Below are 12462 nucleotides of genomic sequence, written 5' to 3' on the forward strand. Positions count from 1 at the left end.
AAACTCTCAGGTTGAGACATGTAAATCTCCTCCTCCAAGTCACCATTCAGGAAAGTAGTCTTAACATCCATCTGATGCATAACTAAGTCATGAATAGCAGCAAGAGCTAGCAAGGTCCTAATGGTGGCTATCTTAGACACTGGAGAATAAGTGTCAAAGTAATCTAGTCCTTTCCTCTAAGTGAAACCCCTAATGACAAGCTAAAAAAAAAGGAAGGGCTGCGCTACAAGGGTCGCGGTTTTATAGAAAACCACAGTCTTTTTCAAGAAGGGATGCGGTTACAAAACGCAGCCTTCTTACAGTAAGAAGGGCTGCGTTTTTGGGCCAATCGCAGCCCTATTGGGCCTTAAATTCTTTATTATTCTATTTTCCCTGGCCCCTAAACTCCCTCCAATTCTTTCATTCCCTCGCTGCTGAAACACCCCTCTCTCTCTCTCTTCTCCCATTTCATCTCCTCTTCTTCTTCTCCTCAACTCAGGCCTAAAATTTCACAAAAAAAACCAACTCAACTCAGCCCTAATGGCCTAAGCTTCGAACTGACATCGATGTTCAAACTCTTTATCTCTACTCATTCATCTTCTTCTTCTTCTTCGATGTTCGACATTTAAAAGAGGTCATTAAATGTGCAATTTTTTGGTAATTACTTCCATGTTTCTTCTATTTAGTTCTTATTATTTCTTTTCATTCTTGTTTCTTCTATTTTGTTTTCAGATCTAAATTTACGTTAATCTTTGATGTTGTTCGACGCTTTTTTGTGGAGAAATCTGCATCTCGTGCTGTCATGGAAAAAATTCTTCAAATGTGGAGAAATCGCTTGGAAAGGGTTGCTCGTTTCACTGGTTCACCCATCTTGTCCTGTGACGTCACATTTAGCCAAGGGTCTGAACTGTACATACATACATATAAATGTTGTTTCATATAGTATGCATGAAGTCACTCGAATTTTCTTGGGGGCTGCTTCAATTTTGTCGAATGGAACTGTTTACTCAAGGGTTGGAACTGCATGTGTAGCAATGATGGCGCATGCCTTCCATGTTCCAGTATTGGTTTGTTGTGAAGCATATAAGTTTCATGAAAGGGTTCAACTCAATTTTATATGTTTTAATGAACTTGGTGTGTTGCTTGCCTGTTTGACCTTGATTTTCTTTTTCCTTTTGCTATTGATCTATTATATCATTTCTGAGCTGCTTGGGTTAATATGTCTTATAATCTTCAGGCGACCCTGATGTAATTTTGAAGGTTCCTGGTACAACAGAAATCAATTACCTGAGTGATTGGACAAGTAGTGAGAATTTGCAACTTTTGAATCTAATGTGAGTTTTGAAGATTATTAAACATTATTCCAAAATGCTCGCACATATGGTTTATGTCATAACTCTTAAAATGCTATATTCTGCTTCCTTCAACAGTTGCGATATAACTCCTTCAAATTATATTTCTATGATTATTACAGACTATGGCATGGTGAGTTTTCTACCTTGCATTTTTCCTGAAAGCCTCGTTGTGTAGGAATATCTGTCTGCCTGTAATGCAACATGCTCGATTCTATAGACTATCAGCCTTTCATAAATAGAGAAGACACTTGTTTATCATCTGAAATGTAGAATTTTATTATTATCTCATTGAATCTAGCTTGCTATTTTTATTTGAGACAGTGACATGCTTCATGAAGTTAGAAGTTAAAAGAATTCTCCTCCCGTTGTCCCATAAAGTTAGTAAATACAATATCGAACACAATTTTGATCAGCTGTTCCAAAATATGGTTAATCGGAATCATGCATTTGAATTATGTATGTAAAGTAATGAATGCATGTTTACTTGTGTTTTCAAAGCAGTTGCCTAATTTGCTGGACAGAGTAAGATGTGGATAATTTATTTGTTGCATAGAAGATTTTTTGAGCTTCGTTTTTTTGTTATGAAATTATCCATACTTTATTTGTACTTAAGATCTCATAAACCAAAGTAATATTGTAGATGTATTATTAGCCCTCATCTGTGTTGCTTTCTGAACTTGCATTGAAATTGTTACCAAGGGAAAGGCCTTAAATTCTTACCAAGGGCATATCGTAAAGGTGACAAGTTTATCTGTTGGACTACGTTCACAGAATTGGAAGAACTGTGATGGAGGCTTTCATCAGACAAGTTTCTACTCTCAAGATTGGAGTGTGGTTGCTAGAATGCAGGTTCTTGTTTACTTGCTTACAAGATTTTATTTTGTATGTTAGGTGGAATCTAAAAGACAACTAGAAAGTCTCTAGTTGAAGTTCCTGATTAGATAGTTTTTTTAGTTATATTTGTATAAAAATATGATTTGCAATGGAAAATGATACTTATATATATATATAACTGTTTGGTGGATCATTTAGGACTAAAAATGCAAAAAAAAAAATTTGTTTTATAAGGTCACAAGAGTTGCGGTTTTCATGAAAACCGCAACCCTTAATTTGTAAAAAGGGCTGCGGTTTGGGCCCAAAACCGCAACCCTTTCGATATGGAAGGGTTGCGGTTTTGGGCCCAAACTGCAGCCCTCCGTAGTGAAGGGTTGCGGTCAAAAACCGCAGCCCTTCATTTTTGCCGAAGGGCTGCTATGGAAAGGGCTGCTGGCCAAAATAGCAGCCCTTAGGGTCGTTTTAACCGCAACCCTTCCTTTTTTTTCCACTAGTGCTAGCTTTAAACCTCTCAACAGTCCCATCAGGTCTCAACTTCTTTTTAAAGATCCATTTACTATTCGATGGTCTTTGATCCCTTAGGTAAGTCGGTTAACTCCTGAGAAGAGTCAGACATTATGGAGTCTAACTCGCTCTTTATGGTCTATTTCCAAAAACTAGCATCCACAGATCTCATTGCCTCTTCAAAGGTCTTTGGATCCTCTTCTATCATGAAAGCATAAACTAGTTCATCACTCAACAAGTCAACATAAGAACTTTCAGACATAAAAGCAGAGACAAAATCAGAACCAAAGTCTTTTTCTACTTTAGGTCTTTTACTTCTTCTAGGCTCATCTACAGCGGAAGAACTACTAGCATGCATGTCAACTGAAGTACTACTAAAAGTAAAATCAGCAGGAATATCACAAATAGGTAAAACAACATCATTTGTAGAACAAGTAGATAAATCAACAGCAGGAGAAGAACAAAAAGGCACAAATGCAATATCACCCTTTTTCAAAGGTAAAACATGTTCAAAAAACTTAGCATCTCTGTATTCACAAATAGAACTATCGCTCAAAGTCATGAATCTATAAGCAGCATGAGCATAGCCAATAAATACAACATCAAAAGTCTTGGGTCCAATATTGGACTTCTTATAGTAAGGCAGCCCAACTTTAGCTAGACATACCCACACTATAAGGAAACTCATAAGGAGTCTTATCTAACCTTTTGTGAGGTACTCGGTTAAGAACATGACATGTTGAAAGAACTGCTTCCCCCTACATTTCATCAGGCAACCCAGAAGTTACAAGCATAACATTCATCATATTTTTCAAGGACCTATTTTTCTGTTCAGTTATACCATTTTGTTGAGGTACATACACAGGGAGCACTAAGTTCATGAATGATACCCAATTTCTCACAATGGTCATTCAAAGAGAAGTTCTCATACTCTCTACCTATATCAGATCTAACCCTCTTGATTTTCCTATCAAGTTGGTTTTCTACCTCGTCCTTATACTTTATAAAAGCTTATATCTACTAAGTCTACTCACTGCATAAGCTATGTCAGATCGAGTAAAATTCATGAGGTACATCAAACTACCTATGATTTTCGCATTATCACTTTGAGAGACACTTTCACCTAAGTTCTTGGTCAAATGAATACTAGAATCATAGGGAGAACTCACAGAAACAACATCAAAGGAATTAAACTTTTTAAGCACCTTTTCCACATAATGAGACTGACTAAGGGAAATGCGATCGGAGATTTTCTTATGTCTTACTCCTAAAATCACATCAGCTTCTCCCAAATCTTTCATCTCAAACTTTGATAACAAGAAAAGTTTAGTATCATAAACCACCTTTAAGTTGTTACCAAAAATCAGTATGTCATCCACATAAAGACATATAATAACATAATCTGATCCTATCAATTTGGAATACACACAGGAATCAGAGTTGTTGACAATGAAGCCATTTAACACAATAGTACTTTTATTTCTGTCATACCACTGTTTTGGTGCGTGCTTGTTTGAGACCATATGAGGACTTTCTCAACTTACACACTTTATCTTCTTGACCTTGCACCACAAAACTCTCAGGTTGAGAAATGTAAATCTCCTCCTCCAAGTCACTATTCAAGAAAGCAGTCTTAACATCCATCTGATGTAGAACTAAGTCATGAATGGCAGCAAGAGCTAGCAAGATCCTAATGGTGGCTATCTTAGTCACAGGAGAATAAGTGTCAAAGTAATCTAGTCCTTTCCTCAGAGTGAAGCCCCTAATGACAAGCCTAGCTTTAAGCCTCTCAATAGTCTCATCAGGTCTCAACTTCTTTTTAAAGATCCATTTACTATCTATGGTCTTTGATCCCTTAGGTAAGTCGGTTAACTCCCAAGTAGAGTTAGACACTATGGAATATAACTCGCTCTTAATGGCCTCTTTCCAAAAACTGCATCCACAGATCTCATTGCCTCTTCAAAGGTCTTTGGATCCTCTTCTATCATGAAAGCATAAACTAGTTCATCACTCAACAAGTCAACATAAGAACTTTCAGACATAAAAGCAGAGACAAAATCAGAACCAAAGTCTTTTTCTACTTTAGGTCTTTTACTTCTCCTAGGCTCATCTACAGTAGAAGAACTACAAGCATGCATGTCAACTAAAGTACTACTAAAAGTCAAATCAACAGGAATATCACAAGTAGGTAAAACAATATCATACGTAGAACAAGTAGATAAATCAACAGCAGGAGAAGAACAAGAAGGCGCATATGCAATATCACCCTTTTTCAAAGGAAAAACATGTTCATAAAACTCGGCATCTCTGTATTCACAAATAGAACTATCACTCAAAGTCATGAATCTATAAGCAGTATGAGCATAGCCAATAAACACATCATCAAAACTCTTGGGTTCAATATTTGACTTCTTATAGTCAGGCAGCCCAACTTTAGCTAGACATCCCCACACTCTAAGGAAACTCATAAGGAGTCTTATCTAACCTTTTGTGAGGTACTCGGTTGAGAACATGACATGTTGAACGAACTACTTCCCCGTACATTTCATCAGGCAACCCAGAACTTACAAGCATTACATTCATCATATTTTTCAAGGACCTTTTTTTTTGTTCAGCTATACCATTGTGTTGAGGTACACAGGGAGCACTAAGTTCATGAATGATACCCAATTTCTCACAATGGTCATTCGAAGAGAAGTTCTCATACTCTCTACCCTTATCAGACCTAACCCTCTTGATTTTTCTATCAAGTTGGTTTTCTACCTCGACCTTATACTTTATAAAAGCTTCCCCTTCCTCACTTTTACCCTTAAGAAGGTATAACTTAGTTAAAGTAATCATCAATAAAAGAAATGTACCAAAATTTTCCTCCTCTACTTCTGGTGTTCTAAAAATCAGCTAAGTACGTATGAACCGATTCTAGAAGTTGGGTGGTTCTTTGAGAAATGGTTTTGCAAGGTTTGTTAGTAAATTTTGCTTCAACACAAACTAGACACTTAGAAAACTCTGTTGAGGACAGATTAGGAATTAAAGCTAAGGTCCTTAGTCTCTTAATAGAAGGAACATTCACATGCCCTAATCTACCATGCCATAAATTTAAAGACTCGACAATATAAGCAGAACCACAAATCGTTTTATTAACGGCAAGAACAACAGAAGAAGCAACATTCAAAATAAATAAACCCCACTTAAATCCCTTTCCCACAAATTCCCCACCACGAGTCATTACAACCTTGTTAGCCTGAAAAATAATTTTCAAACTAGCTTTGTCTAATAAGGCATCAGACACTAGGTTGCGACGCATAGTAGGAACATACAAGACATTTGAAAGGGAGAGGGTTTTTCTAGAGGTAAGTTTTAGAGTGACCTTTCCTTGTCCAAGCACTCCAGCAGTTGCCGCATTGCCCATGTAGACACACTCACCTTCTGTAGCATCCTGAAAGTCATGGAGAAGCTCCTTGTTTGAATAGAAATGTCTTGAAGCCTAGGTGTCCAAAATCCAATCAGAACTATTCTTGATCAGATTCGCTTCAATGACCACAACAACAACAAGATCATCAGATTCAGCAAGGTTAGCCCGAGGTGCTTCCTTATGGATATAACCTTGGCGTTGAGGACATTGATAAGCCCTATGATCAGGCTTGCCGCATACATAGCAAAGGACAAACCTCTTCTGAATCTTACCATTAGGTTTGTTGAATTTTCCTTGCTTTTTACCATTATTGTTGACCTTCTTACCTTTACCCTTAAACTTATCAGATGAAGCAGCAGCAGTTTCCATCAGATTAACTTTGGTAACATTAACAACAACAAAGTTATGATTATTCTTGATGCAGTTTGCCTCTTTAATCCTCATATGACCAATTAGTTCCTGAAGACACAAAAACTCTTTCCTATGTTTCATATTGTTACGGAACTCCCTCCAGGAAGGGGAAATTTTTCCAGCAATATATTCGCTTGAAAAACTTCGCAAATCTTCATTTAAAACATTAGCATACAAATTTTTGTAGATATGAACTTGGTCCATGACAAGTTTGTCATCAACCATCTGGAAAGGCAGCCACTTTCCAACAACATATTTTGTTTCCCAACATTATCAGCCCCATATTTTTTTTCTCAAGGGCCTCCCAAATCAGTTTAGATGACTTACACCATGAATAAATCAAACAGATTATTTGTCATAAGATTAGGAGATGGAAACGAATAATTTTATTATTTTTTTCATATTTTAAAATTTCATCCTCATTCTTCTTAATAACAGTAGTCGAAGGAGTTCGAAGAGGATGAATCACCTATAGCAGTCATGGCAGCAGGACAGTCCTTGAACAGAACATAGTTGGTGTCCAACTGTTTGAAAAACATGAGCAGTTCTGAGCCCAACATTTGTAATTATTTCCGTCAAGAGACTCAAGCTTGGAAAGGTGAGCCATGGATTTGGTTGAACTGTTAACCATTGCGAATTAAATAATTGCTTTCGAATTGTTAAAAACTGAGAATAGCAATGGCGAAAGACAATTATTTCAAGGTTGTGCCATGGTAGGTGTAATCCCCCACAATTTTAAAGGATTTTATAAATATATTAAGTATTTATATATTTATATTTAGACTCAAATGAGTTTGGAAAATGATTTGACTATTTAAAAAGGGTTGACTATTTTAAAAGTCAAATGAAATTATTTTTCATGGCTTAATAAAAATTGAAAATATTTTAATTAAGCAAGTTTTAATAAAAGTTTTAAATATTAAAGTATATTGAAAAAGAAGTTTAATGGAATCGAAAATCCTAAAAGGATAAAAAGGAAAAGAGTCATGTTGATGATTAAAGTCCTAAGTTGTTCATCTTATTAGTCATCAAATCTCATTAAACCTTATCTCTTTTCCTATGCCCAAAAAGGGAAGCCTTTATATAAATATCCTAAAACCCAATTATTTTATCCCACACAATTATTTTCTCCACAAAAATCACGTCATTCACTTTCCCTCATTCCTTCGACTTTTCTCTCTCCTCTTCGTGCGTCTTTTCTTTCGGCCTTCTCTCTCTAATCTCGTTTCTTCTTCTTCAAGTAACGTTTCTTATTCAACAAGAAACGTCACAAACCTTCTCAAATCCGAAAAGTTGCTGCTGCCGTGTTGCTGCTGTTGCTGTGCCGACGCCTTTCCTTCCTCCTTCGTTTGTCGGTTGTTTTCTTTCTTCCTTCCTAAGATTCCATTAAAAGTCTAGGTTTTTATGTTATTTTATTATTATTTGTTATTTCCCTAGGAACACTACAAGAGGGGGGTGAATTGTAGGTGTAGAAATAAACGTAACTTTTTGCGGAAATTAAGGGCCTGTTCTCCCCAGCTTATTTTCAGTTCAGTTCAGTTCAGTTCAGCTCCAATAAGTTCAGTTCAGTTCAGTTCAGTTGAGTTCAGCTCCAATAAGTTCAGTTCAGTTCAGTTCAGATCAATTCAGTTCAGTTCGGTTCAGTTCAGTTCAGCTCCATTCTTTTATAATGATTTTGTTAAATATTATTATTATGTTGGTATAATTTATTTTACTAATTACTCTTATTATTATTATTATTATTATTATTATTATTATTATTATTATTATTATTTTAAATATATATCATTACTATTAAGTATTATTATATTATTATTATTATTATATTATTATTATTATTATTATTATTATTATTATTATTATTATTGTTGTTGTTTCTATATATTATTTTGTTTATTATAGCTTTACTCATTATTATTACTATTATTATTACGAGGAACATGATTTAGGTCAAAGCACAAATGAACCCACTTTTTTTAGCCCATAAACCAATCAAATCGCGTCAAGACGGTTTATGATGTAATTTTTGCGGTCCAACCCAATCATTATTTTAATTACTAAATATTTTTATATTATTAAATCTAATTATTAAAATAGTAATATTAATATACTTCTTAGATATTATTGTTATTATATATCATCATCAAGTATTAATATATTAATACAAATAATATAAAATAATTATTATTAATTATCATTATTATCATTAATTATTATTATTATTAATTTATGATTATTAATATTATATATTTATAACTATCATTTAAAAATATCCAAAATACTATTATTATTATTATTCATTATTATTACTTATCTTTATAATTATTATTTAATATTCATATTATTCTTTTTTAAAATATTATTTATATATTTATTGCATTCAGTTTATTTCAATTCAATTCAATTAAATTCAATTCAATTTAGTTCAGTTCAGTTCAGTTCAGTTCAGTTCAGTTCAGTTCAGTTCAGCTCTGATAAGTTCAGTTCAGTTCAATTCAATTCAGCTCCAATAAGTTAAGTTCAGTTCAGTTCAGTTCAACTGTTTTATGCCGAAGAGAACAGGCCCTAAAACTTAAAATAAACAAGCTAAAGGAACACAAGAGATTTTTACGAGGAAAAACTTCTTGGGCCCAACAAGAAGAAACAACCACGACCACTAGGGATTTTAAACTCAACTCTTTCACTAATTAGGCCAAACAACTTTGTTACAACCTAATTCTAACTCGAGCCACACCTTGAGTTCCTAAACTCAAGTTCCTGAGCCACTATTCTCTTAACAGTAGTTCCTCTCAAGTTCACTCGAAGTTATCTCACTCATACAAGCTTCACTCAAAGCTTCTCTCTTACAGAATTTTACTCAAAGTTCCCTTACCCCAAAAACCAAAATACAATTGACCGAAATAAGCTTAGTGGAATTAGAGTAAGAAAGCAAAGAACAAATGGCTATTATGAGAGAATGAAGGCACTGACACTTAATTAGTTAAACTCACTTAATTACTTAGTCAGACACATTTTGGAACTCATTTATACTTCAATATTTATAGTGATAATCACAAAGAACGTGGGAGTAAAACTCGATTACATGTTAAGTCCATTAACCCATGATGTTCCTTCCTCTAAGGAACACGTTTCTCATCATGTTCCATGATCCCATGATCTCAATATGAACGTGGATATATTTTAGCCACAACTCCTAAGTAATAGGAGTTCCTTGAGCTTTATCCGAAAATCAGTTAGTTATAAAAACAGCTTTATCATTAAAACTGAATTTTTAATCTTTAAGAAAATAATATCTTTTAAACAAATTCTTTATATAACCGGATAATTATTTTCTTATATTTTCCGAAAAACAAAATCTTTTCCTTAAATAGATTTTCTATTTAAAACTGATTTTATCATTAAAACTGATTTTAAATTAGATAAAACTAATTTCCTATAATTTAGGCATGACTTACTCAATTGCATAATTGTACCGTTATACTTTTGCACGCCTAAGTCTAGTTCCTTTTATAAACCAAGTTCCTTTAACAGATTCGTTTAGTTGCCACTTAGTTTGTTCCTTAGAAAGGAACAAACTCTCATTCTCAAATAAAACTGCCACTGTTCCTTACCATCCTTACTTTGTTCCTTTACACTGGAACTAGAAAATAAAACGCCTAGCTTTTATTCTTCTTGATCCAATGCTTGCTCCAGTATGAACTTATATAAACTTATTTACTTAGCCTTTGAAATCCTCTCTTGACTTCTTCCTTGACTTCGTATTCTCCCAGTTCCTTTCATTGATACCTTAAACATCATACACTTAAATAACTCATTAGTTCACTACTTAGTTTGCATCTTTGTTTCTTTGTCATCATCAAAACTAGGGTTCAACATTATTAATCATGTTTACTAATTAAATTACTGTTTTTTTTATATATATATTTTCGGTCATCATAGTATATATTGTAAGAAATTTCAGATTTATTATATTGAGTTTATTTTTAGTTTTAATCATGAAAATAAGAGTTTTTAGGGTTTTTATTTGCTAGATACTAAAGAAATATATTATGAACGATGAGATTTACTTAATACGTGTTTTAAATACGTTGTACATATTTTAAGAAGGGTTATTAGATTTTAAAAGTGTTGTAATTTCATAAAAGAGTTATTTATGGAGTTTTAAAGGATTTTTAATTGCTAGAATAGTAGTACTATACTAGGAATTAAAAATAACTTAAGTTTGATACTTAAAATCGATTTTAAAACATGTTTTTAAGGGGTTTTAATTTATTTAAAGCTGCTGTAATTTTTATTTCGAGTTATTAATTTTAGTCACTTTGTTTTCTAGGCGGAGAATACATTGTAGGAGACTTTTAACGATTTAAAAGTGGCCTACAGGCTAGTATATACAAGGTACGTACATTATTACGTGCTATGTGGCTTAGTATCATGTTTTAGGGAAGATTTAAATATTAGTATCATGTATAGGAACCTACTTGTTCATATATGTGATTTCTGGAATTTGTTTTACATGTTTTATGCCTGTGTGCAACATGTGATCTAGAATTGATTATGAATACCGAATTATATGTTTGTATGGATTAATTGATGCAAGCATGTTAATAAAGTTTATTTATTAATTCGCATAAGAATTATATACGTTAAAGTGAATCATGTAATGCATGTATTCTTTGAGAAGTATTATTTATTATCTTGTGAGGGTCGTGGACCTTATTTGGTAAGTTACAAGTTATACCTATATAAAGGTAAGATTGTTGTTGGCTAGGTTCAACAAGTATAGAAAGTTAAGAGTAAAAAGAAATTAAAGTAGTCTTGGATTGTGAGTTGTGATCACGTGTTAAATCCAAAGATAAAATAAGTCCAGTTGTGAATGTCTGCTTATTTATGTATGTGTCGCTTATATGTGCGTGTCAATATAAGTAATAACATGTAAATAACGTAAAGTGTAACGAGAATAAGTTATAGACTTTAGACTGGTGCACGTCTAGAGTTGGACACTAAGGGTTGGAGTACATGGTGGTAGCCCATGGCTTTTCTAGGAATGGATTGATCACCATCCCTCTTTTATTTCAAAGGTTCCTTGATATCGCAGGTCACTCTGAAATGCGGAGTCGCGCGCATTTCACATTAGTAGTTAAGTTAACTCGTCCAATAACTATTCCATTTAAGTATTAAAAGATGTATGTTTGAATTTAGTTCAGTAAAAGTTGCCTGCAGTTTGTTATATGTTTATTTATTGTTTATTCCTATACGTTATTATTTAGTATCATGTTTAGGAATGTTTATGTTTGATATGTAGTAATCAACTTGTTGATTACGTGCTTTATTTGTGTGTGTGATCATGGCTTTGCCTATTGATCCTGTGATGATCCTTCTGGTGAACAGAGTCGATATTGCATTGACATTACAGGTTCGCAGATGTGCATCGCATTGGGAATCTGGAGTGGAGAGACTGTATTTCTAGCATAGTTTAATTTATGCTTCCGTAGGAACATTTTATTTTAGATGGTTGTTTATTTAAGTTGGTTTATTAGATCCTCGACATTTGTCATTTATTTAGTGAGTTTAATAAAGTTGGTTTTTAGTAAATTGTTTTCCGCTGCTAAATTCTGAATAAGCCGATATGTTATCACACCGGCAATAATGCCTGGGTAATTCTCTATGTTTTATATTATAAAGTTATTTCTGAAAAGAGAGAATTATCGGGGTGTTACAGTAGGAGACCACTGACTTGAAAGCAATTACATCCCGACAACGGTGGTAATCGATCTGACCGGAAATCTCCTAAAGGGTAACACAACAGCCTAAACTGCCACCACTAGCAGTATAGACTTTGTGTGTATTAAACTAAACAGAAGGCAAATCAGGCCAAAAACACAAAAGGCAGTAAAAGGGGAGGATATCACGGGATTGCCATTAATACCGTGACGGTCAAAACGTTACAAATCTTCATCAGTCACACAC

The 12462-nt window shown here is 33.9% G+C and overlaps 1 protein-coding gene across 5 annotated transcripts; it reads left to right on the plus strand.

The window, feature by feature from the left end:
- Nucleotides 1–240: 240 nt before the first annotated feature.
- On the plus strand, nt 241–12059 carry LOC125496051 (uncharacterized). Of its 5 annotated transcripts, XM_057393705.1 has the most exons (6): nt 241–1113; nt 1217–1313; nt 1410–1464; nt 2034–2183; nt 10826–10890; nt 11884–12059. In XM_057393705.1, the coding sequence occupies exons 1-5, from the start codon at nt 735–737 to the stop codon at nt 10841–10843; spliced, it is 699 nt and encodes a 232-aa protein (XP_057249688.1). In that variant the 5' UTR covers nt 241–734; the 3' UTR covers nt 10844–10890; nt 11884–12059. The 5 variants fall into 5 exon arrangements, 3 of the variants coding, with proteins under 3 accessions (XP_057249688.1, XP_057249687.1, XP_057249689.1); XM_057393704.1 differs by lacking the exons at nt 10826–10890; nt 11884–12059 and having other exon boundaries at nt 241–613; nt 712–1113; nt 2034–2337; XM_057393706.1 differs by lacking the exons at nt 10826–10890; nt 11884–12059 and having other exon boundaries at nt 2106–2337.
- The last annotated feature ends 403 nt before the right edge of the window (nt 12060–12462 follow it).

Source organism: Beta vulgaris, chromosome 3, assembly GCF_026745355.1.
Source record: "Beta vulgaris subsp. vulgaris cultivar EL10 chromosome 3, EL10.2, whole genome shotgun sequence".
Taxonomy (NCBI): Eukaryota; Viridiplantae; Streptophyta; class Magnoliopsida; order Caryophyllales; family Amaranthaceae; genus Beta; species Beta vulgaris.

Bases quoted from the DNA above. Each gene is read 5' to 3' on its own strand.
- LOC125496051 (XM_057393704.1), top strand. From the start codon at position 735: ATGTTGTTCGACGCTTTTTTGTGGAGAAATCTGCATCTCGTGCTGTCA. The intron at 1,114-1,216 runs GTGTGTTGCTTG...TATAATCTTCAG, and splicing joins TATATGTTTTAATGAACTTG to GCGACCCTGATGTAATTTTG. The intron at 1,465-2,033 runs GTGAGTTTTCTA...ATTGTTACCAAG, and splicing joins TTATTACAGACTATGGCATG to GGAAAGGCCTTAAATTCTTA.